The sequence below is a fragment of the Danio rerio genome, chromosome 11 (assembly GCF_049306965.1).
Source record: "Danio rerio strain Tuebingen ecotype United States chromosome 11, GRCz12tu, whole genome shotgun sequence".
Taxonomy (NCBI): Eukaryota; Metazoa; Chordata; class Actinopteri; order Cypriniformes; family Danionidae; genus Danio; species Danio rerio.
Genome location: NC_133186.1, coordinates 22,890,001 through 22,913,102, shown reverse-complemented (window position 1 = coordinate 22,913,102; position 23,102 = coordinate 22,890,001). Strand labels below are relative to the sequence as shown.

At 35.1% G+C, this 23,102-nt stretch overlaps 1 protein-coding gene across 5 annotated transcripts in view; it reads right to left on the bottom strand.

Annotated features, from left to right (window-relative positions):
* Positions 1-23,102, bottom strand: part of cdh4 (cadherin 4, type 1, R-cadherin (retinal)) — a 473,468-nt gene that overhangs the window by 75,457 nt on the left and 374,909 nt on the right. For all 5 annotated transcript variants that reach the window (XM_073915480.1, XM_073915481.1, XM_068224104.2 and 2 more), the window contains one exon: positions 8,012-8,184. In XM_073915480.1, the coding sequence (XP_073771581.1) occupies positions 8,012-8,184 (173 nt within the window). The remainder of the gene's footprint in view (positions 1-8,011; positions 8,185-23,102) is intronic.

The window sequence follows — 23,102 nt, the reverse complement described above, 5'->3', positions numbered from 1 at the left end:
AGGCCTTGAGCACAAAAAAATAAAAAATAAAAAAATCATTGCAGTGACTGCAGAGACGCTTAATTTAATAAAACATCACTGACAGTGGTTTAAAATAGTCATTTAATTTCAGTTCAGATGACTATATATATATATATATATATATATATATATATATATATATATATATATATATATATATATATATATATATATATATACACTATTGTTATATGGTTTTAATAGAGTTGAAGTTGAAATATATATATATATATATATATATATATATATATATATATATATATATATATATATATATATATATATATATATATATATATATATATATATATACTACCTGACAATGAATTGAATTATCCAAGTTTTAGAAACAACAAATAATAACTTGACTTATAGTTAATGAATAGGTATCAGAAGTGGCTTAAATGAAAGGCAAAGGCCTCTAGATTATGTTTATTTTACCAAAATAAAATCTAATTATGTTTTGATTTTTCATTATTTAAAAGACTGCAAGATCTGACTTTGCTTATACAAAATTCTTGTTACTTAACAGAAGTAATGTACAGTATAGATTAAAAAGCCTTGGTGCAGTGTAAAAATAACTAATATTGTGTATGACTCCCCATGAGCTTGGCCGACTACATCTATACATCTCTGCAATGACTCAATTAACTTATGAATAAAGTCATCTGGAATGGCAAAGAAAGTGTTCTTGCAGGACTCCAAGAGTTCATCAAGATTCTTTGGATTCATCTTCAATGCCTCCTCCTTTATCTTACTCCAGACATGCTCAACAATGTTCATGTCTGGTGCCTGGGCTGACCATTTCTGGAGCACCTTGACCTTTGCTTTCAGGAACTTTGATGTGGAGGTTGAAGTATGAGAGGGAGCGCTATCCTGCTGAAGAATTTGCCCTCTCCTATGGTTTGCAATGCAATGTACAAATGTCTTGATACCTCAGACTGTTGATGTTTCCATTCCCGAACCCCAAACTATGATGTTTCTTTCACCAAACTTGACTGATTTCAGTGAGAATCTTTGGTCCATGTGAGTCTTCTGCAGCAGTATTTGTGACGATTGGGATGCAGTTCAACAGATGATTCATTAGAAAAATCAACCTTCTGTCACTTTTCTAAATGATCAACTACAAGTCAATTATTAGTTGTTGCTCTTACAACTGGGATCAACTTTTGTCAGGTAGTATATATGTATATGTATATGTATATGTATATGTATATGTATATGTATATGTATATGTATATATATATATATATATATAGCACAAAAAGCTAAAATGATATTGAATTATATTTATAATAATGATAATAATAATAAAAAATTCTAATAATAATAATAATAATTATTATTATTATTATTATTATTAGTAGTTGTTGTAGCAGTATTGTTCCTTTTTAAAATGAGTAAATGAGAATATTCTAAAAGTATAAAAAATTAACATAAATAAACAAATAAATAAATAAATAAATAAACAAACAAACAAACAAACAAATAAATAAATAAATAAATAAATAAATAAATAAATAAATAAATAAATAAATAAATAAATAGTGTTTAAGGCAAGAAAAAGTTCTGTCATCAAATGTGGCATGAGGTATGATAATAATAATAATAATAATAATAATAATAATAATAATAATGATAATTATTAAGTACAATTGACCAACAACCCTATAAATCACACATTTAGTACTTTTGGACACACAGAGCTCTCTCCGGTTACAATTAATTTCAATATTTTCATATGATGTTAATGAGAACGAGACCAGAATGTGTGGTGTGAAAGCAAGGGATCATCACGTAGGATAGAGAGATAAAGAGGAAGTTGAAAGACTTCCCCGCAGGTCCGCTTAAGCATTCTGGGATAAATTGAATGGACCTCTGAATGACCCTGCTCATTAGTGGAGCAGAGGGAGGTTAAGGAGTAGCGCGTGTGTGCGTGCGCGTGTGTGTGAGTGTGTATGTGTGTTTGTAAGAAAGAGGGATTGCTGAAGCGATGGAGAGGGGGATTAATGAAGAGGTTAAAGAGGGGAACACGTCTGGTGGGAAGGGTCAGGCTCAGAGACTCAGATGAGTTATGGCAAAGCTGTTCCCATGACCCTCAGAGTTCATTTGTGTGGGTCTGTGCATGTACGCATGCATCGAAAATCAAGTCAACCGCATTCTCAAGTAGACACTAAGCAGACCCTCGTGATTAGCTGAATTAATTCTAGGTGGGGTTGGAAATAATAAGTGTAACAAGGCTGGAAAGCATGTACATATCTCTTGTTGTGCAAACGAGGACAAGCTAGACACTCCCAGATATGATTTTTCATTTGCATCTACTGAGCATGAGGGTACACGCTGCTTGGAAATCAACTGGATATTTTATTTGTTTCTTTGGTGTACCATGTGTTGAACAATGTGGTTGCTTCTATGCTGTTAATTTTTACAATAATACTACTACTACAACTAATAATAATAAAAATAATAATAATAATAATAATAATGATAATAATAATAATAAAAAAAATAAAAAATAAATAAATTTAAAAAAAAAATAATAATAATATTCCCAGAGATGGGTTGCGGCTGGAAGAGCATCCGCTGCGAAAAAACTTGTTGGAGTTCATTCCGCTGTGGCGACCCCGGATTAATAAAGGGACTAAGCTGACAAGAAAATGAATGAATGAATAATGATGATAATAATAATAAAGATTTTTTTACAAAGCGCCTTAAATTAACCTATTGCATTCACAATACTGGAAATTTTTATAACATTAACAGTTTAACATATTAATAATAATTAAGTAAGGCCGTACTCACACTAGGTACAGTTGCCTCGAACCGGGCCAAAGCACGCTTGTCCCCCCTCCCGTCTCCCCCGACGGCCCGTGCTCACACCATATCGGGCCTCGGCACGCTTACGTCATCGCTGCTGCTCTTTTCAGTGAGAAGCGCTCTCTATGGCAAGCCTTTTTAGCATTTAAATCTTTGTTCTGACTCCATAAATATATTTAGAGATATCTCTAATTATATTTTGACTACTGTAGTCATAATTATAATTCCACTACTCAGAATGACAATTAGAGATATCTGCAATTACAATTGTACTAGTACGAAATCAGATTGGAGATATCTGCAAATATATTATGATTTGTCATATTCCTCTATTGACTTCCATTGAAAAATATTTGCAGATATCTCTAAATGAGTTTTGACTAGTCACAATTGTAATTAGAGATATCTCCAAATGAATTTTGACTAGTAACAATTGTAATTAGAGATATCTCTAACTGAGTTTTTACTAGTCATAATACATTTAGAGATATCTTTAATTCATCATATTTAGAGATATTTACAAATATATATGAAGATATCTCTAATTAATTTACTAATAGTCGAATTACAGTTGTAGATATCTTAAAATGGATTTTTGACTAGTAAAAATTGATTTGGAGATATATCTAATTACAATTGTGACTAGTCAAAACTTATTTAGAGATATCTGCAAATATTTTTCAATGGAAGTCAATGGAGGAATATGACTAGTAAGTGAATATATTTGCAGATATCTTCAATCTGACTAGTCGAATTATAATTATGACAAGTCAAAATATAATTAGAGATATCTCTAAATATATTTATGGATAGTCAGAACATGGTTTAAATGCTAAACCGCTTGCCATACGCTCTCAACCAGTAGCACAGTGGTGATTTCTCTAGTTATATCCTTTCAGTCGTTTGTTATGCAGTGACATGCAGTCAAATATTTCGCCAAACAGTCCTTAGGGATGCGGTGACACGCAGTCAGATATTTTACCGGACAGATCCGCCACTTTTGGCGCTCATAAACAGTCAAAGCTCTCGTGCTGCAGGAATGAGGAGGTCTGCTGAAGGCGCGCAGCTGACGTGCAGTGAGGAGTTTGCGTCTGTAATATACTACGGCAGTTTGCGTTCACTGAACAGTAAGAATGATTAATAAACCCATATGAAACAGCCCCTTAAAAGTCACGTATCGCTTTCAGTTTCGGTGAAAGCCCAAGTGATCCGCGCTCAGGCACACCTCTTCCAACCGGGCCAGGGCCGGCCAAGTGAACCGTGCTTGAGCCCAATTCAGCTCACTCACACTTCTCAAACGATCCGGGAAACGGGCCTGGGCACGGTACGGATGGCATAGTGTGAGTAAGCCCTAAATCTCTCAAGTCTTCACATCGTTCCATTAAAAGTTCAAAGACTCAGGGAAAAAAATTCTAATGCTGTGTTCACACCAGACTCGTCATGCGAAATAAATCGTGCTATTCGCGTGCAAATAGATGCGTGAAGATTTTGGGTTTACTCGCTTCATTTACGCTTCAAATGTAATTCATTCGCACGTCAAAATTACTTCACAATAGATGCGGATTTGTGTCATGGGCAGGGCTTCTGTCTGCCCGGTGACTCTAGCTTCATTGCTAAACGGCTAACATGGATTTTATTCAGGTAATTGTTTATGTGCTTTAGGAGGGCTGAAAAGATTCATTTCACTAGATCCTTTCAGAGGTGCACCCAGCTCTATGCATTCAGCAACTCCTCAAGAAACTATGCCTCGATGATGGAGGCTTTCAGAGGTGCTTCTGACTGAGCCGAGCTTAGTTTTATGAACTGTTGTCAGGTGTCGGCAAAAGGATTTTCCCTTGGGACACAAACAACATAATCACACCCCTACAAGAAAAGCTCCTAATTGGTTAACTCGACGCAAATGTCCACTGAAGCTCAGATTTTCCAACTCGAGCAATTCGCACAAGACACGTCCAACGCATAAAACGCTCAACTCGCACCACTTCATTTGCACTAATCGCGTTGGTCACACCACCTCAGTAATGAGAATCGCACCTCAGGATGTCTATTTGCATCTTGGCATTGACTTGACATGTAAATCACTCATGCTTGAAGCTTCAACTGTCTCTGGTGTGTATTTATTCGAAACACTTTATTTTAAGTTACTCAGCAAGCCATACAGGTTCGGAACAATCAATAGCCTAACTTTAAAAAAAAAAAATTATCATTTATTTTTTGTGAATGAAATATCCAGTGATATAACTTATTTAGTTTTTTTTTTTTTTTGGAAGATTTGAAGAAAGCTGATAACCAGTAGTAGAAACAAAATATCTTTTTTCATGTTCAATAATTTTTTTTTCATAAGCAGATGGTGAGTAAAAGATGACATAGTTTTCATTTTTGTAAATGATCTAACCCTTTAATATTCCTCAGCTTCCTCTGAAATTTTAATGACCACCTAAATCCACCTACTTTACATCCTGCACATGTTTGGGTTTTCATTTTAGAAATTTTAGCTTTGGGATGCGCAGACACTTTTTTTTTTTTTTGCAAGCTAAACAGAATGGACACAATCAAAGCAGCATGCAAAAGCACAAAATGTTTTTCTGTCCCATTTAACCTGTATTTAAAATTACAGAATTGTGTTGTGTATTTTAAAGGGCTGAATGGATTTTAAAAGAAGAGGTACAGGCAACTTTCAACCAGGACATCTTTTTTCACAGAATCTTTTTTTTTTTTTCTTCTTTCTTTGAGTGTGTCTGAAGTGAAATTCAGCCTTGATCTTTGCAGTATTTTTGCCACTAGAGCCGCTGCAGCAGGATGTTGTCCTGCTCTGATGGGGTGTTCTGGGAGGGCAGATCACTGCACTTCAGCTTGAAAAGGTCACCGACAGCTCAAAGGACAGGCTGATCATTAAGTTGATTCTAAAAGCACTGTTTGTTATAGTGCAAGAGTGTCTCTTCAAAATGTTGCTCACTGGAGACTAGGGACCATACCAAGCATGCTCATACACACTATAGCTTACAACTAATTACATTAGAATGCTGATGTGACACAAAGGGAGGACAAGACATTCTTCATGGAACAAATACTCTGAAAGGTGTTTGTAAGAATATGCTAACATTTTTCAAATTTAAAGGGATAGTTCACCAAATAATAACTATTTACTCCAAATAATTTCTAATTCGCACATATATTCTGCACTCTGACTACTTCAACAATGTTGATAAGTGGTGGTGGGCATTTTTTCTTTAGGTGTGTTCGACATGAAGCACGGCTGAAGCCGGTGATCAACGAGATTAGCCGATCGCAAACGGGGGCGGAGTTGAAAATGGAGCCATCAGGCCGGACACTTCGGGACTCAATGTTGCTGCAGTCATGACCGAATCACATGGTTTCATCATCATTAATTTATTTATAACAATAAAAGATTTGCCGTACAAATAAAACAGAATACAGTCTCTCCAAACTATAGTTAATAATATAATTATATATAATTAGAAATAAATTTAAGTAGCCTATAACAAACGCATGAGAAATATAGGGGGAAACGAGAGGGCACATAAAAAGGAAATAAATCACCACGAATTGGGATATTTTGGACAAAAAAAAAGCATTTTTAAAAGAGTACTTTAATCCAAAAATAAATTGAACAAGAGGAGCAAAATAAATGAGCTAATTTACACTTTAAGTAGAAATCCATGTCACTCAACATTTCTGCAAAAACGGCTAGACAGGAAATAAAATATTTTTTGATACATTTTTTTTTATATTTAATAAAATATTTTTTTTACTTAATTTGTTATGAAATTTTTCAAGATTAATGATGATAATTATTTAATTACAAGTCTTTAATACCTATTTGAGTTAATATATAGGCTAATTACTAAAATGTATTATTTAAATAATTTATGGAGCTGAATACAGTGAATAGTCTGCATAAAAAGCTAGAATAAACCTGTGTAAACAATCTAGTCTTTATGAACAAATTATTGAACAAAAGATGATACTGCAGTGAAATATTTTTAGTCTTAATAAGCATGATGTGTACAAGATAGAGATTGTATAAAAAGTTAAATGTTTGTTTTGAATTTTGTGAGAGGGAGTTTGTCCAATAATAAACCCAAAACACATGTGGTTTTTGTCATGCGGTGAACTCGGCCAATCGTGTAATATCCGTGTCGTCATCGCAGATCCAGCAGTTGCTCTTCAGATGCTGCACTGGCTGAGTCTGCCGTCTGATCTCGGAGCGCTGTCGTGCTACTTTGATGCCACATGTGACAGTCACATGGTATCAGCGCAGCATCAATCCGGACAAAATTTCTAACCATCGTGCACCGGTTTAAGACAGATTTTGATCGGTTTGCGCAGCGCTACATAAATTCGAACGCACCTTTTGTCTTGTGCTGAACGCAGTCGACCAATCACAACAGACTGGGTCATAGGACCAATCAGCACAGATTAGCATCGCATTAAGGAAGGATTTGGGAACAAATGAATCGCTGAACGAATAATTTGGGAGTCGTTGGGATAATAAGGTAAAAATAAATGCATATTATAAGACAATGAAAGTGTTTTTTGACCTTGCATGCATATCAGCCTGTCGTTGGAGACCCCCAAAACCAGAAATATTACTTTTTTAATGCATAATAGGGGTTCTTTAAAAACCATTTGAACCGGTAGTTGCAACAGACTCTTATTTTAGTATGATGACATATTGCTAACCAAAACAAAATACAGAGTCGGACTGGGATTTCATTTTTATGCTCCTTCTCTCATCTTTCACCTGCTGCAAACTGACGATTGGACATGCGTAACTATATTTCAAGCATATCTGTCAAACTGATATAATCAGAGAAGGACAGCAGTTCCAGAGTGGAAGCAGTTAGATGGTCAGATTTTGCATTCAGATGGTCAGATTTTTCAGTGTATTAGCATTAACAATAATATATCAATAACTGCATTTTGATTTCATGAACACTTTAAGAATCCTTCTTTTGTGGTAAAAAAATAGCATATACGCCACTGCAACAACATCAGGGTGAGTAAACGATGCCTTCCATTACAAGAAGAGAATACCAAATGCATCACAACCACAAATCAACAATTCTTAGAAATAGGAAACACAACCGCAGATGATTCTTGGAAGCCTGCTTGCTTTTAAGAGTCCGTCAAAACCAGAGACGCAACTGACCTCTCTGTCGATGCCCGCTGCGATGGTGCTAATCTCTCCGGTGGCTCCGTTAATTGTAAACATGTTGGGAATGGGGATGTGAGGCGTCTGGCTCAGGATGCGATAGTGCACCAGTCCATTCGCCGTGGTGCTGTCGTCAGCGTCAAAGGCCGTTACCTGCATTACAGAAGTGCCTGCAGAGAGAGAGAGAGGTAAACAAGCGTGAATCAAAACACTAATGCATGCATAATCGCTCTGTTTCTGTCACAAAGCAGCTGCGCTTGTTTGTCCGAGTCGCTAGGAACAAACACGCACAAGCGGTGGCCATTTGATCCGTGATTCAGACTGCATGTGTCAGAGCCATGTCCAAACGTCACATCGGATCCCGGGCTCTTTCTCACCTTCGCTATCTCATCTTCTTCAGCCCTGATTCTGCTCTCCATACAAAATCTGCTCAGTAATGAGGGCTCGTCTGCCTTGTCTCTGTCATTATGTCCCATTGCCTCTACAGCTGGGCATTGTTAAAGTCGAATTTATCGGTATAAATGGATGGTAAAGTTCATTATTTTATATTATTTAAAATATATTAGGTGGCATGGTGTCTGCATTTTTTCCCCATGTTTGCGTGGGTTTCCTCCGAGTGCTCCAGTTTCCCCCCCATTTCAAAGACAGGCACTATAGGTGAATTAAACAAACTAAATTGGCCATAGTGTTTGAGTGTGTGTGTGTGAATGTGACAGTGTGTATGGGTGTTTCCCAGCACTAGGTTTCAGCTGGAAGGGCATCCGCTGCATGAAACACATGCCAAAATAGTTGGCTGTTCATTCTGCTGTGGCGACCCCTGATAAATAAGGGACTAAGCTGAAGGAAAATGAATGAATGAATTTTAAATCATGTATTATTAGCCTCTTTCACACATACAGACCTTTCCAGAAAATTACCGGAAATTTTCTGGAAAGGGATCATGTGTAAACAAGCATTTTTTGAAAATACCAGTAAATTCGTTACGGGAATTTTCCGGGAAGAGAAGCTGTAACATTATCGGTAATTTGCCAGAATGCTGCTCTGTGTAAACTTAGAGGGAAAATTTCCGGAAAGAGCATGTTCACGTTTATAACATGCTTTTCCAGATACATTAAGCAGCTAGTAGTCAGTCAGATAATGTTTGTATGTGTAAACATTTAGCTATGGCTTGTGCTTCTGCTTTTGAATGTACCTGGGACACAGCTGCATGAATGCTAAAGCTTTAAATAAGTGAAACTATCAACAAAAGCAAAACCCTTCTGTTTACAAATACAAGCACATCTGTTCAAAGATAATTTATGGCTAATGATGCCAGAGTTTACCAGTATATTGGAATGGATGTGTGAACGGTCTTTTCCTTAAAAGTTCTGTAACCTCCTTGCCCTTGTGAACAGCGCGTTTTTTAATTTACCGGTAAAGTCACTCTGGAAATTTCCCGGATATTTACCAGTAATACTGTGTGAAAGGGGTTAATATTTGAAAGGAAAATACTCAACATGATGCATTAAATGTAGCAGTCAACAAAAATATTAAATAGCTTGTATATAATGAATTAGTTTTTAGTTTTTTACAATTGTTGTAATAATCTCCTCTTCCCCTCCTTGCCACATTATAAGTGAAATTATTAATTATTGTACAAAATTGTTTATATCAACGTTACAAATTATTAAGTACTTTCATAATTTTGTAATGCAACACTTTAATGCATGTATTGTATGTGTGTATGCATGTATGTTAAGTTTAATGTATAATGTATGTATGTTTTGAACATGCTGTTGTAGTTTGTGATAAACACTATCTGACAATTTCAATTATAAGAGCAACAAATAATAATTCGACTTCTAGTTGATCATTTGGAAAAGTGGAAGAAGGTAGATTTTTTCAATGAATCATCTGTTGAACTGCATCGCAATCATCACAAATACTGCAGAAGTCCTATTAGAACCCGCATTGACCCAAGATTCTCACAGAAATAAGTTTAGTGTATAGGAAAAATCATGGTTTGGGGTTACATTCAGTATGAGGGCATGCGAGAGATCTGCAGAGTGGATGGGAACATCAACAGCCTGCAAGACATTTGTACTGCCCATTACATTACAAACCACAGGAGAGGGCAAATTCTTCAGCAGGATAGCGCTCCTCAAAATTCAGCCTCCACATCACAGTTTCTGAAAGCAAAAAAGGTTAAAGTGCTCCACTATTTGGTAGCCCAGTCACCAGACATGGACATTATTTAGCATGTCTGGGGTAAGATGGAGGAGGCATTGAAGATGAATCCAAAGAATCTTGATGAACTCTGGGAGTCCTGCAAGAACGCTTTCTTTGCTATTCCAGATGACTATATTCACAAGTTATTTGAGTCATTGCAGAAATGTATGAATGCAGTCCTCAGAACTCACGGGAGTCATACACAATATTGATTCTTTTTCCACTGCACCATGACTTTATAGTCTATACTGTACATTATTTCTGTTAAGTGACTAGACTTTTGTCTGAGCAAAGTCAGACCTTACTGTCCTCATTAAATAGCTAAAAATCAAGAAAATATCATATTTTATTTTAGTTCAATAAACACAATCTAGAGGCCTTTGAATTTCATATAAGCCACTTATGATACCAAATCATCAACTACTATGTTGTTTATAAAACTTGCAAAGGCAACAAGACTTTTGTCAGGTAGTGTATTTGTTTCATAATCGTTGACGTTTTAATTTAGTTGATCCATGCTTAAATTGGTACGTTATTAAGGGATTAATGTCAGTTGTATTATTATCTGTCTCTTTCTGGTTTGTTTGTCATGGTTTATGTGTGTTTGTCCATTTTGTTGTTTTTTTTCACTGTTGGTCTTTGTTTAATGTTCACTAATCTGGGTTTGTTTTTAATTCTGGGAACCACACTTGAATTATTCTTTAATACTTTAATTGAATTTCCATAAAACAAAATGTTGTGCAGTATTATTAAAAGCAAAACAATTTCAAATGAAGAGTGATATGGAAAAACTTTCGTTTACTTCAAAGCTATGACCAAAACAATAGCGACTTCAAATGTTCCTTCTCTTGCCTGCATTTGCGTGCTTTAACTGGCGTGTTTTAAAACAGCAGTTTGATCCTAAACGTGTGTGAGTGTGAAATGTGTGTTGCGTGAGTGTGATGCGGGTGGGGGTCCGAATGGCCTTTAGTCCCCAAAACATGTTTATCGATTTCTGAGAGCTTGTCTCACACCGTCTCAAAATGTGAGCGAGCAATTAGAGGCCTCCAAATAGAGAAACGCAGGATAAAGCTCCTTGCGACGTGGGCAAAATGTCACCCTGTCATTCTGCGTTAATGTCACTCCGTGGCTCCAGTGTCCCAGTCGCTTCTGTCATTTAATATTAATGGCCAGCACGACCCAGAAAGCAGGTCCGAAGAGGTCGGCCACATGTTTAGCCACAGCTTTCTCAGTAATTGTGCGGAGATAGTGCCATCATTTCGTGACAACACACCTATGAGGGGATAATTGTGGCTGAGAGTTCTATTTCAAAGTTCATTAAGTTTCAGAGCAGAATCTGTCAGTGTGCCCCATGAGGAAGAGGAAAAGGAAAGAATGAGCGTAGGGAGAAGAAAAACAATTAAGGCCTCTTCTGATAGGGCTACATCAATTTTTGAACAAGCGGAGAGCGTGCGGACGGATGACGAAGACAAAAAGAGTTGCATGTCAACTCTGTCGCCTTCAATTTTCAACGAGTGTCATTCTGTAACGGGATTAAATGCTCTTTATGTGTAAAAGTGAGAGAGATGACCGTGCAGGAAACGGTTAACCCCTGGGCCTTTTCAATTGCTTTTTAATTTGAAAACTAATTCAATGCTGTAATTGCTTTTCGACTTAAACCACTGAAGCTCAAAATTCCTCCTTTCATTAGACGCGTGCTGGTCGGGAGACTCTCTCTTTCACAGGTGTATAAGAAATTGGGGAGTCATTAGTTTTAACAAGTTTAACATAACCAGTCTGAGAATGGAAACCGACTCTTGCAGCGCCGGGGCGGTTAAAAGCAAAATATACCATCTGTCTGATGTGAAAATAAGTACAGTAGTAAAGCGCCAAAGCCATCTCGCCATTACTTTGTTTTAATTTTCACTTGCGTAATGCTAGATCACAATGTGCTAATGCTGAATATTCAACAACAAAATAAAAGCCTTATATTTTGGTCGAGGCACATTATTGTGACACAATATACATGTAATAACAATTATTCATACAATATATTATTTATATTATTATACATATGTATATTATATTATATACAATGTTTTTTTTGTAAATAATATAAAGAATATATATATATATATATATATATATATATATATATATATATATATATATATATATATATATTTATATATATATATATATATATATATATATATATATATATATTCACGGTCAAAGACGGTTGATGTTGTCTATCCACAAGATGGTGCCAGAACCGCATAATAAGCCCTTGCTCAGTGTGTTCCCTTAATCGCGAATAAAAAGCTGAAAATCTGAAGCCTTGTGGTTTTTAAGGTGGACCGGATAGTCAAAAAGAAGCTGCGAATAAGAAGCTGGATTCAGCCTTGTCCCTCCTTATCGCAAACACAACAGCAGTCTAGTGAGAAATCTCTGTGGACGGATGGCATTTCATGTCATGTTCAGCCTTTTAATCTTAAAATGTGAGCAAAATTTGCTGTTTTGTCATCACTCTAAGGGGGTCACACACCAGAAGTGCCGCTTTATGCTATATGCTATTTACATTACGCTATAGCTCTAAAGTGACGTTGGTGAATTAGTAATAGCTTCTGCTGTTCTGACCTCAGCTGCAGATGTGAATGAATGGCGGAAGAAAATAGTTGCTAATACAAAATGGTTTTAGACTCTCTGGGCTCTATTTTGACAGTCCATACGCAAAGTGCAAAACGCAGGGCGCAAACGCTCTTAGGGCATGTCAGAATACACTTTTGCTAATTTAAGGACGGAAAAATCCACTTTGCACCATGGCGCATGGTCTAAAAGAGAGTTTATTTTCGTAATGAGTTATAGGTGTGTTTTGAGAATAAAACAAACCGAGTCTCATCTCACATTCCCTTTAAGAGCCAGTTGTGTCGCGCCATGAGCCAATTTGCTATTTTCGTGACGTAAAGTAAGTGTAAGTGAAAAAACTGAGCATTTCACTAGCAAGAAAACAGTTAAACAGAGCATTTACTGCGCGAGAATGAGAGATAAGGCATCTCAAAATCTAGTTTCACTTTCGCTCTCGTGGATACGGAAACTTTGTAGGCAAAGACATCAATTAGCCTATAAATAATTAATTTCTTCTGTTTAGCACAAAGATTTGTTTTAAAAGTGTTTCTAAATTCAGTTCTAATTTCCAGCAAACGAATAAATGAACATTAATAACGAAGTGTGTTCAAAAACCTGAGTTATATCCAAATACACATGATGTGCCCCATATGATCCAAAACATGACAGGTGGACAAATCTAAGCTTATTTTTAATACCACAAATATAAAGATGCATATAATAAATAATTCTGCTAATAATGATAACATTATTTAAAAAGAAATTGAATGAACTGAAAAAGCCTCCCGAGATGAAGAAAGTATGAAGGCAGTGGTTTTTTAATTCATGTAGGCTAGAAAATATTGTTTTGTAATGTTTTAATCATTTATATTTATATCCTATATATATATATATCCTTATTATATCCTATATATATCTTAATATTTTAATTATTTTTCATATCTAAAGATATTTGCGTATTGCTTTACATCTTGTGTGTATTAAACTGTGTAAGCCAGGTGCACTCTGCGCCAGACAATAGACCTGCTTTTTTCTGGTCTAAAGAACAGACTATTATAGTTTCTGAAAATAGCAACGCACCAAAACACGCCTGCTTTTTTAGACCAGAACGGCTATGGGCGCACATATGAGCGCAAATGCATTTGCTATTTAAACAGCGTGGCGCAACACCTCAAAACGACTCTTGCGCCGAGCTAAAAGTAACAAATATTAATTGCGTCGCGCCTTGCGCCACATTGCGCCGGGTGTATGATAGGGCCCTCTGTGTTTGATTTTCTTTTTTATGTACAAGATTGTGCCGTCGAACTGTTGTATAAACGCAATATCACACTCGTAGCAGTGCAGCCTCGTGCCAACGCACGCCTTCCACCAGTGCTGATATACAGCCATAGCACACTGCTACAAGTGGTGTGATATTGCACATATATATATATATATATAGTAAATACTATATAGTATAGTAAGTATAGTATAGTAAAGTACTATATATATATATATATAGTAAAATTATAATTATTTTTGTATTTGCAAATAGTGTTTACAGTCTGTAGTAATTGTGATGTTAGTCAATTTTTCATCAAAATGTATTTCCAGTTAATCATTTTCAATAGTATAGATTGTGATAGTAATGCGTGTAGCAACACAATACACACAGTCTAAATAGAAAACATAATATATAATATACATATGTATAATAATATAAATACTACTACTACTAATAATAATCATAGTAATAATACAACTAATAAAAAAATAATCGAATGATTTTAAATTAACGTCATAAAATAACGTTTTGTCTGGTGCAAATGTCTGGTGCAAAAATAAGTGCAATATTAATGTGAAAAAGCCATCTTGCTGCCACTTCATCACAATTTTATATTGCTTAAGGTATGCTAGATCACAACAGCCTAACACTGAAAACAAAAAGCTCTCTATTCTTGGCTGAGGCTTATTATTGTGTCACAATATACAGTAAGGAAAAAAGTATTGAACACATCATCATTTTTCTCAGAAAACATATTTCTAGAGGTGCTGTTGACATGCAATTTTCACCAGATGTTGGTAACAACCAAAAAAATCCATATATGCAAAGCAAACAAAACAAATTAGTTTACAAATTAAGTTATATGTAATAAAATGAAATGACATGGGGAAAAAGTATTGAACACATGAAGAAACTGAGCTGTAGAAAGGCAGTGAAAACCCAGACAACAGCTCAAATCTCTTAGTAGTTATTCAGCAACATTCTGCCTTTCGTCATTGTAAATGAAGATCAGCTAATTTAGTCCAACATCTACATTACCGGGATGATGAAAATGAAACCAGGGTGGATTTCATCAAGACAATGATGCAAAACACAGCCAAGGAAACTCTCAAATACTTTCAGAGAAAGAAATTCAAGCTGTAGAATAGTCCAACCAATCACCTGACTTAAATCCAATAAAAAACAACAACATAAAGATCAGATTTGATAGAGAAGACCCATAGTACCGTCAAGATTTTTACAATCTGTTAAAGTCTGTGAACAAATCTGCTTGAGCAATTCATGCATCCATATGAGAGGCATCTTTATGCTACCATCTTAAAAAAATAGTTTTCCATGTTGTGTTAAATACACTTCAGTACTTTAGAACTTTTCCCTTGTGTTGTTACATTGTTATTACATCATTAATTTTTGGGCACTTATCAAAATCTGGTTCAATTCCATGTCAACAGCTCCTTTAGAAATATTTTCCCAGTAAAAAAACATGACATATTCAATACTTGTTTCTCCCACTGTATATACAGTGCTCAGAATTATTAAGTACACCTCATTTTGAAAATTAATGTTTTTTATCCCTTTCTAAATGAATACAGGCAATATATTTTGGTGCATTTAAACAAAACAGATTTATTAAACTAATATATTTAATAAAATAATATTTTAGTCACCAAACATATTTATAAATAGAAATATAATACAATTAAAGTCATGGAAAAAAGAAAAAAAAACTCCAAAGTTGAAACTAACGTTTTTGTTTCTCTTGATTTTTTTATTTTTTATTAATATTTTTCCCTAACATATAAATTTGGATCAATAATTTTTGGGCAATTACCGTAAGTTATTTTCCTAGATTAGCTCCACATTTGGCTTTAATACTGACCAATCTAATGTACAGTATATCCACAAATATAATATTGCATAGTACCCTATAGAAAATATTATTTTTAAATGAGACATATTTGAGGGATGTACTCATATATCAAATAGCAACAAAATAATACAATTTGTAAGATATAATACACCTATATTTTATATTACATATATACCTGTCACAAATAATAATAATAATACTACTAATAATAATAACAATAATAATAATATGTTATAAAACAAATATGGCGATGCAGTGGTGCAGTAGGTAGTGCTATTGGCTTACAGCAAGAAGGTCGCTGGGTCGATCCTTGGCTCAGTTGGCGTTTCTGTGTGGAGTTTGCATGTTCTCCCTGCATTTGCGTGGGTTTCCTCCGGGTGTTTCGGTTAACCCCACAGTCCAAAGACATGCGGTACAGGTGAATTGGGTAGGCTAAATTGTCCATAGTGTATGAGCGTGTGTGTGAATGTGTGTGTGGATGTTTCCCATAGATAGGTTGCGGCTAGACGGGCATCCGCTGCGTAAAATATGTGCTGGATAAGTTGGCGGTTCATTCCGCTGTGGCGACCCCAGATTAATAAAAGGACTAAGCCGACAAGAAAATGAATGAATGACTGAAACATTAATATGTTTAACTAAACTATTAAAATAAAAATCAACAATAATCAATAAACATATGAATAATGTTTATTACATTATAATATTAAAAAGAATATATTATAAAGCACAAGCTGTTCTAGAGATGCTGTCTTTCACAGGTGTGTACAAAATTGTGGAGTCATTAGTTTTAACAAATTCCCCATAACCAGTCTGAAAATGGAAAGCAACCCTTGCAGCGCTGGTAAAAAGCAAAATATGTACAGCATCCGTCTGATGCGAAAATAAGTATTCTCCTCAAGCCTGAGCACGCTGAATCCATCTCGCCAGCACTTTGTCCCAATTTTCAATTGCTTACGGTACGACTAGATCACAACGTGCTTACATTGAAAATTCGACATAAAAGCTCTCTATACTTGGCTGTCCATCCGAGAGAAGCTGCTAGCCAAACTAAACCAGTCCTCCAAGCTGTTATCGCTGGGTTTTTCCAGCGCAGATTACACTCAACACTGTCTCACACCACCCTCACGGTGAGGCTTTCAAAGCAAATCTGTTTTGTCAGGGCCGCAGCCATATGGAGTCCTTTGAGGACTATGAAGAGGCAAATGACTTTTTCCTGCATAAAAAAAGAGCCAGAGGCAGACGCCTACTTTAAGTCCATTAAACTGATTGAAACATTCGTCTCTCCTCTCAGCACTGGCGTTTTCGTCTCTCTTGCGTGGACGTCGGGGCCTAATTAACCCCCATGGCCAGCTGTCTGAGGTTGAGATTTGAGGAGCGTCCACTGTTAGCAAATTTCCTTATCGCCTGTGTGAGCTGGAAGTGTGAAAACTGAATTTTCTAGCCACGCCGCTTTGTTGCCGTGGCTTGTTTTTCTCCACGACAGACAGCGAAAATATCCCCCTTGTCATTGGTTATTTAGGCGGCGGAGGAACAGAGAGCTGAGTAAACAAGGATACATCTGACCAAAAATATGAGGAGGGATCCGTGTTGATTTATGAGGCCAGTAAAACGGAAAACAACAGAGAATAGTTTGAAATTTGGAGCAAAAAAAAAAAAAAAAAGAAGAGGACAATTTCAAAGGATAATTGGCTACAGAAATTTTTTAAGCTGGGAAAATATGAGTTTTCATAATCACAGTCATTGGGTAGTTCAACTGACTTTTTGCCATGCACATTTTCTACTTGGTATTAAGGGAATAGAAAGTGAGAATTATGATTAATTATTGAGAAAAAGAACAAGAGAAATGCTCATTCCTTTGAGAATGTATAAGAAGTGCAAACGCTGGCTCAAGTGCTTCAAAGATTGTTACTAAAACTGGATATTTCCCAAAAACACTATTTATGAGTCTTTCATTTATTTATGATTCTTGTCTAGGTTGTGAATGTACTTTTGTTCTTCCTCATAGAATGATTTACACATTTTTTTTTTTTTACACTGCAGTATTGCTTTATCCGAACCAACATCACCTATCAGGGGCGGCACAGTGGCTCAGGGGTTAGCACTGTTGCCTCACAACAAGAAGGTCGCTAGTTCGAGTGCCGGCTGGGCCAGTTTGCATGTTCTCCCCATGTTCGTGTGGGTTTCCTTCGGGTGCTCTGGTTTTCCCCAGTCAAAGACATGCGCTATTGGAATAAACTCAAATTTTTCATGGTGTATGAGTGTGTGAATGAGTGTGTATGGGTGTTTCCCAAAATGGGTTGTGGCTGGAGGGGCATCCGTTGCGTAAAACATATGCCGGAATAGTTGGCAGTTCATTTCGCTGTGGCGACCCCTGAAATAGAGACTGTGCTGAAGAAAAATGAATGAATGAATAAATGAATAAACATCTCTGATCTTCATTATATTGTGATTTAGTGTTTTAATATTATTTCACAATTTCCATTTAGACTGTAAAAAAAATGAATAATTGAATGAATGAATGAATTTAGACTGTGTGTATTGTGTTGCTACACACCTTACCATCACAATTATTATAAACTGTCAACATCTTTAATAATTTTTCTTTGGCTTACTCCCTTTATTAATCAGGGGTCGCCACAGCGGAATGAACCACCAATTTATCCAGCATATGCTTTACACAGAGGATGTTCCTCCAGCTGCAACCCAGTACTGGGAAACATACACTCTCACATGCACACACATACACTGTGGCCAATTTAGTTTATTGAATTCACTTATAAAGCATGCTTTTGGACTGAGGAAACCGGAGCACTCGGGGGAAACCGTCGCCAAAATGGGGAGAACATGCAAACTCCACACAGAAATGACAACTGGTCCAGTTAAACTGTATTTACACATTTTAAATGCTATAATAAGTAATATGTATTCAATTACAAGCTTTTACACACAGAATGCATATTTATTGCAAGTAAAGTTTAAAGCATTTTTAATTTTTCAAATATTTTCTGTGAAGATAAAATGTTAAAATATGTGTGAAATAATGTTCCAACACATTATAAAGTGTAAAATCTAAATTGAAACATCAAATTAAACAATCTTAATTTTGAGCAGTTAATCAGGGTTTAGCTTCTCCTTTTTTTTTTTTTTTTGTATTTTGTATTTTTTAGTCAGTCTGTCTTAATGTAAGTTGAGATGACTCGAAACATCTATTTGATTATTGGTAAAACCCAAAATTCTGTATTTCATGGCAAAAAAATAAAAAGTAAAACGCTTTTTGTAGCTTACGATATAAGAAAATAATAATAATATAAAATAATAAATAAATTTAAACAATAAATACATTCAAACAATACATTCTACTGTCTTTGACCCACTCAGCACATTACCTCATACTCAAACATTATTTATGTATTTATTTATTTATTCATTCATTTTCGTTTTGGCTTAGTCTCTTTATTAAGCAGGGGTCGCCACAGCGGACTGAACCACCAACTTATCCAGCAATTTTTTTTGCGCAGCACATGCCCTTCCAGCTGCAACCCAGCACTGGGAAACATCCACACACACTTATTCACACACATACACCATGGACAATTTAGCTACCCAATTCATCTATACCACATGTTTTTGGACTGTGGAGGAAAACTGGAACACTGGGAGGAAACCCATGCTATCACGAGTAGAACATGCAAACTCCACACAGAAATGCCAACTGACCCCGCTGGGGCTCAAACCAGCGACCTTCTTGCTGTGAGGCGATCATGTTACCCACTGCGCTTTTCACCTATTTATTTGTTTATTTATTTATACATTATTTTTTAATAATAAAATATACAAGACTTTGTAAATTATGATTAAGCAAATATCAACTTAAATTGAACTTTTTTTTTTCTATCTACAACACACGCAAGAAAAAAAAAAGAGGTCTAAATTTCAACTAAACAGTTTAATTTGATCCAGGTCTGAATCACTGCTGAATTGGATTAAACTTAAATTGGATCAGTCGTCTAAATGCGTAGTAATTGGGTGATTACTTGTGTTTAGCCAGCAACGAACACAATTCAATTACTCTATGTGTCTACACCTTCAAATGGGTATTTGGCAATGAAATCAGTGATGTATCATTTAAAGTTGGATGGCTCTGCTGAATTGATCTGATAAGTTCACATACATCTGCGGTAGGCGATAAGGACACTTCCCTGCCTGCTCCTCTTTGAACGTGGCCCGTAGTGCAGAGGCTGATGGGAAATCCGCTGTAATACTTCAGAGACACTCTGATATGAGCATCTGTTTGGTCTAAGCTTCCCCTCGGTGAGTTAAACTGATAAACATGTTCCTTCAACGCTCACGTTTAAAATGTACAAAACATCTGCTGTGATTAAATCCTCGCGATCGCACAAGATCAACAGGCAATATTGGCACTGCCATTTTCAAGGCAACGAGATTAACTGCGGTCTCACGAGGGCAGAGAGCCCAGTTTAGCTTCAATTCTGGAGGACTTGATGTTTTTAATTTATAATATGTTGTTGGTGGACGGCAGGGGCATAACGGGGCTGCGTAAGCCTACAGTGATTAGACTGTAAAAACGATTGTGCGACTAATTTTAATGTTACGGACTGTTTTCCAAAAGTATCAAAGTATCACTTGAAAACTATTGTCGATCTACAAATTCTCTTAAATAATCATTATGCAGTTCTACACAAAAGTCTGACCATATACGAAAGTATACATACACTCACTGGACACTTTATTAGGTACACTTACTAGTACCTGGTTGGACCCACTTTTGACTTCAGAACTGCCTTAAGCCGTTGTGGCATAGATTCAACAAGGTACTGGAAATATTCCTCAGAGATTTTAGTCCATATTGACAGGATAGCATCACTTAGTCCACCACATCCCAAAGGTGTTCTATGGGATTGAGATCTGGTGACAGTGGTATATGCTTTTCTGCACAACTTGTTTGTAAAGAGCGGTTATTTTAGCTACTGTTGCCTTTCTATCAGCTTAAACCAGTCTGGCCATTCTCCTCTGACCTCTGGCATCAACAAAAGGCATTTGCGCCCACAGAACTGCTAGTTATGGGATATTTTCTCTTTTTCGGATCATTCTCTGTAAACCCTAGAGATGGTTGTGAATGAAAATCCTAGTAGATTAGCAGTTTCTGAAATACTCAGACAAGCCCGTCTGGCACCAACAACCATATACCACGTTCAAAGTCTCTTAAATCACCTTTCATCCCCATTCTGATGCTCAGTTTGAACTGCAGCAGATCATCTTGACCCTGTCTACATGCCAAAATGCATTGAGTTGCTGCCATGTGATTGGCTGATTATAAATGTGCATTAATGAGCAGTTGGACAGGTGTACCTAATAAAGTGGCCGGTGAGTGTAATATTGTAGCTAATATATTTAAAAATATATGTAGCCTATTTTTGTCATTTCAGTGATTGAAAAATAATTGTATGATATAAAAAAAAAACTTGCAATATTTTGAAACATAATATGACATTTTATATATATGGCAACTTATTCTTAATAGATTATTTGTGGACTGTTAGGTTGGCGTTAGGGTTAGAGTTAGTGTAGACTACTAATACTCTAATGAGAAGTAATTGGCATGTAGTCAACAAAATGTGCAATAGGGACTTTCAAAAAAAAGTGCTCCCCAATAACTAGCTTCGATTCAATTGTATTATCCTATAAAGTTTAGGTGACCAAACTTATATTTTTTGTTTTAATGCCCCAAAAATAATTGCATATATGGAGTGTGATTATAATTAAAGATTTTCTATTATTAGACATTAGAACGTTATTTTCATTGTAATTTTTATTTAATGAAATTTGTTTGGTAGATATATGGTGATATATATATAGAACAAATAAACAAAAACATCAACAATAAACAAAAAGGCACAGTCCTAGTGCAGTAATAGTGCAGTAAAGTGCATGGGGCATGAGTTGTTCTTACCTTCAGTCCCTTAGAAGTTACAGTGCTCAGTAAAACTGAGTACATCCTGTTTTGAAAATTAATATTTTTATCAATTTCTCAGTGAATATAGGCAATGTATTTAGGTGCATTTCAACAAAACAGATTTAATAAACAGATATATGTATTAAAATAATAATATATATAAATAACATATTAGTCACCAGACATGGGACAAATGTAAAGAAAATACAACTAAATTTAAGCAAATATTGCACAAAAAAAAAAAAAAAAAACAGTCATTGATTAAAACCAACAAAATTTTACCTAAATTTAATATTTTTCTTCTCTTGAGTATTCCTCTGTTTTAAATTTGTATTTTTATATATATATATATATATATATATATATATATATATATATATATATATATATATATATATATATATATATATATATATATATATATATATTTTTTTTTTTTTTTTTTTTTTCTATAACATACATTTGGGTGTGCTATATAGTTTTTGGACCTTTTTTTGTAAGTTATTTTGTTAGATTAGCTCCAGATTTCTTCAGTACTGTATAATCTAATGTATATGCACAAATATATTACTGTATAGCTTCCTATTAAAAACATGAATTTAAAAGATAGATTTGTGAGAGGTGTACTTATATATGCTGAGCACTCTATATATGTTAGTGTGTGTCTGCGTGTTTTACAGGGAAAATGCACAATATTAATCTTTTAAATTGGTTAATATATATATATATATATATATATATAATTATAAAATTAATTATATATTAATTATATATTAATTATATATATATATATATATATATATATATATATATATATATATATATATATATATATATATATATATATATATATATATATATATATATATTATTTTAAAAGAAATACACATTTAAATAAAATGACTGAACACAACATTTATTTAAAAAACTAAATATATGCTTCAAAGAGATCACGATTATAGGGTTACATGTTCAATATATGACTCCATATGAAGTTATATTTCAGCACTTTAGAAATGAACAGCGACCCCTTAATTGCATGGAGAATGACTTCTCAAACAATCATCTTATGTGCACTTTTGGAAAATGCATGTATATTTGCAACGAGTGCTCATAACCTTGCACGTACAGAATGCTCATAAGGGCCAAGACACATCGTTATCTG